The 374-nt window shown below is 63.4% G+C and overlaps 1 protein-coding gene across 1 annotated transcript in view; it reads right to left on the reverse strand.

The window, feature by feature from the left end:
* Positions 1 to 252: 252 nt before the first annotated feature.
* The window catches only part of USP36 (ubiquitin specific peptidase 36), a gene marked incomplete at its 5' end in the record, with an annotated part of 9,365 nt that continues 9,243 nt past the window's right edge, over positions 253 to 374 (reverse strand). The window contains one exon of the mRNA XM_010288729.1: positions 253 to 374. Coding sequence (XP_010287031.1) covers positions 253 to 374 — 122 coding nt within the window.

Raw genomic sequence — 374 nt, forward strand, 5'->3', positions numbered from 1 at the left:
AAGGCAGGGGACACCAAATGCGACATGCCCCCCAGGGCTAGGGTCCTGGAGACACACGGGACTGGCGTCCCCTCCCCGCTGCAGCAGTGTCCACCAGCAGCTCCCAAGACAGTGCTCCCTCGCCGGTCCTGGACCCGGGCCTGCTCCTTTTGCCGGCTGGGGGACACGAATCGCACCCTGGGAAGAAAAGGAGCAGCATTAGCACCCCACCAGGCAGCCACCCCGCTCCCTGCCCCCCTGAGCTCACTCACCTTAGAGCCGATGGCTCAGGCCTGCCTCCTTGGCAGGATGAGCCACCGAGCAGAAACGGTGCTTGCTCTGCAGTTGCTGGGAGGGACTGAACTGTCTCCTCTGCTCACGCTTCCTTTTTTTAA

The sequence above is a fragment of the Phaethon lepturus genome, unplaced genomic scaffold, assembly GCF_000687285.1.
Source record: "Phaethon lepturus isolate BGI_N335 unplaced genomic scaffold, ASM68728v1 scaffold28936, whole genome shotgun sequence".
NCBI lineage: Eukaryota > Metazoa > Chordata > Aves > Phaethontiformes > Phaethontidae > Phaethon > Phaethon lepturus.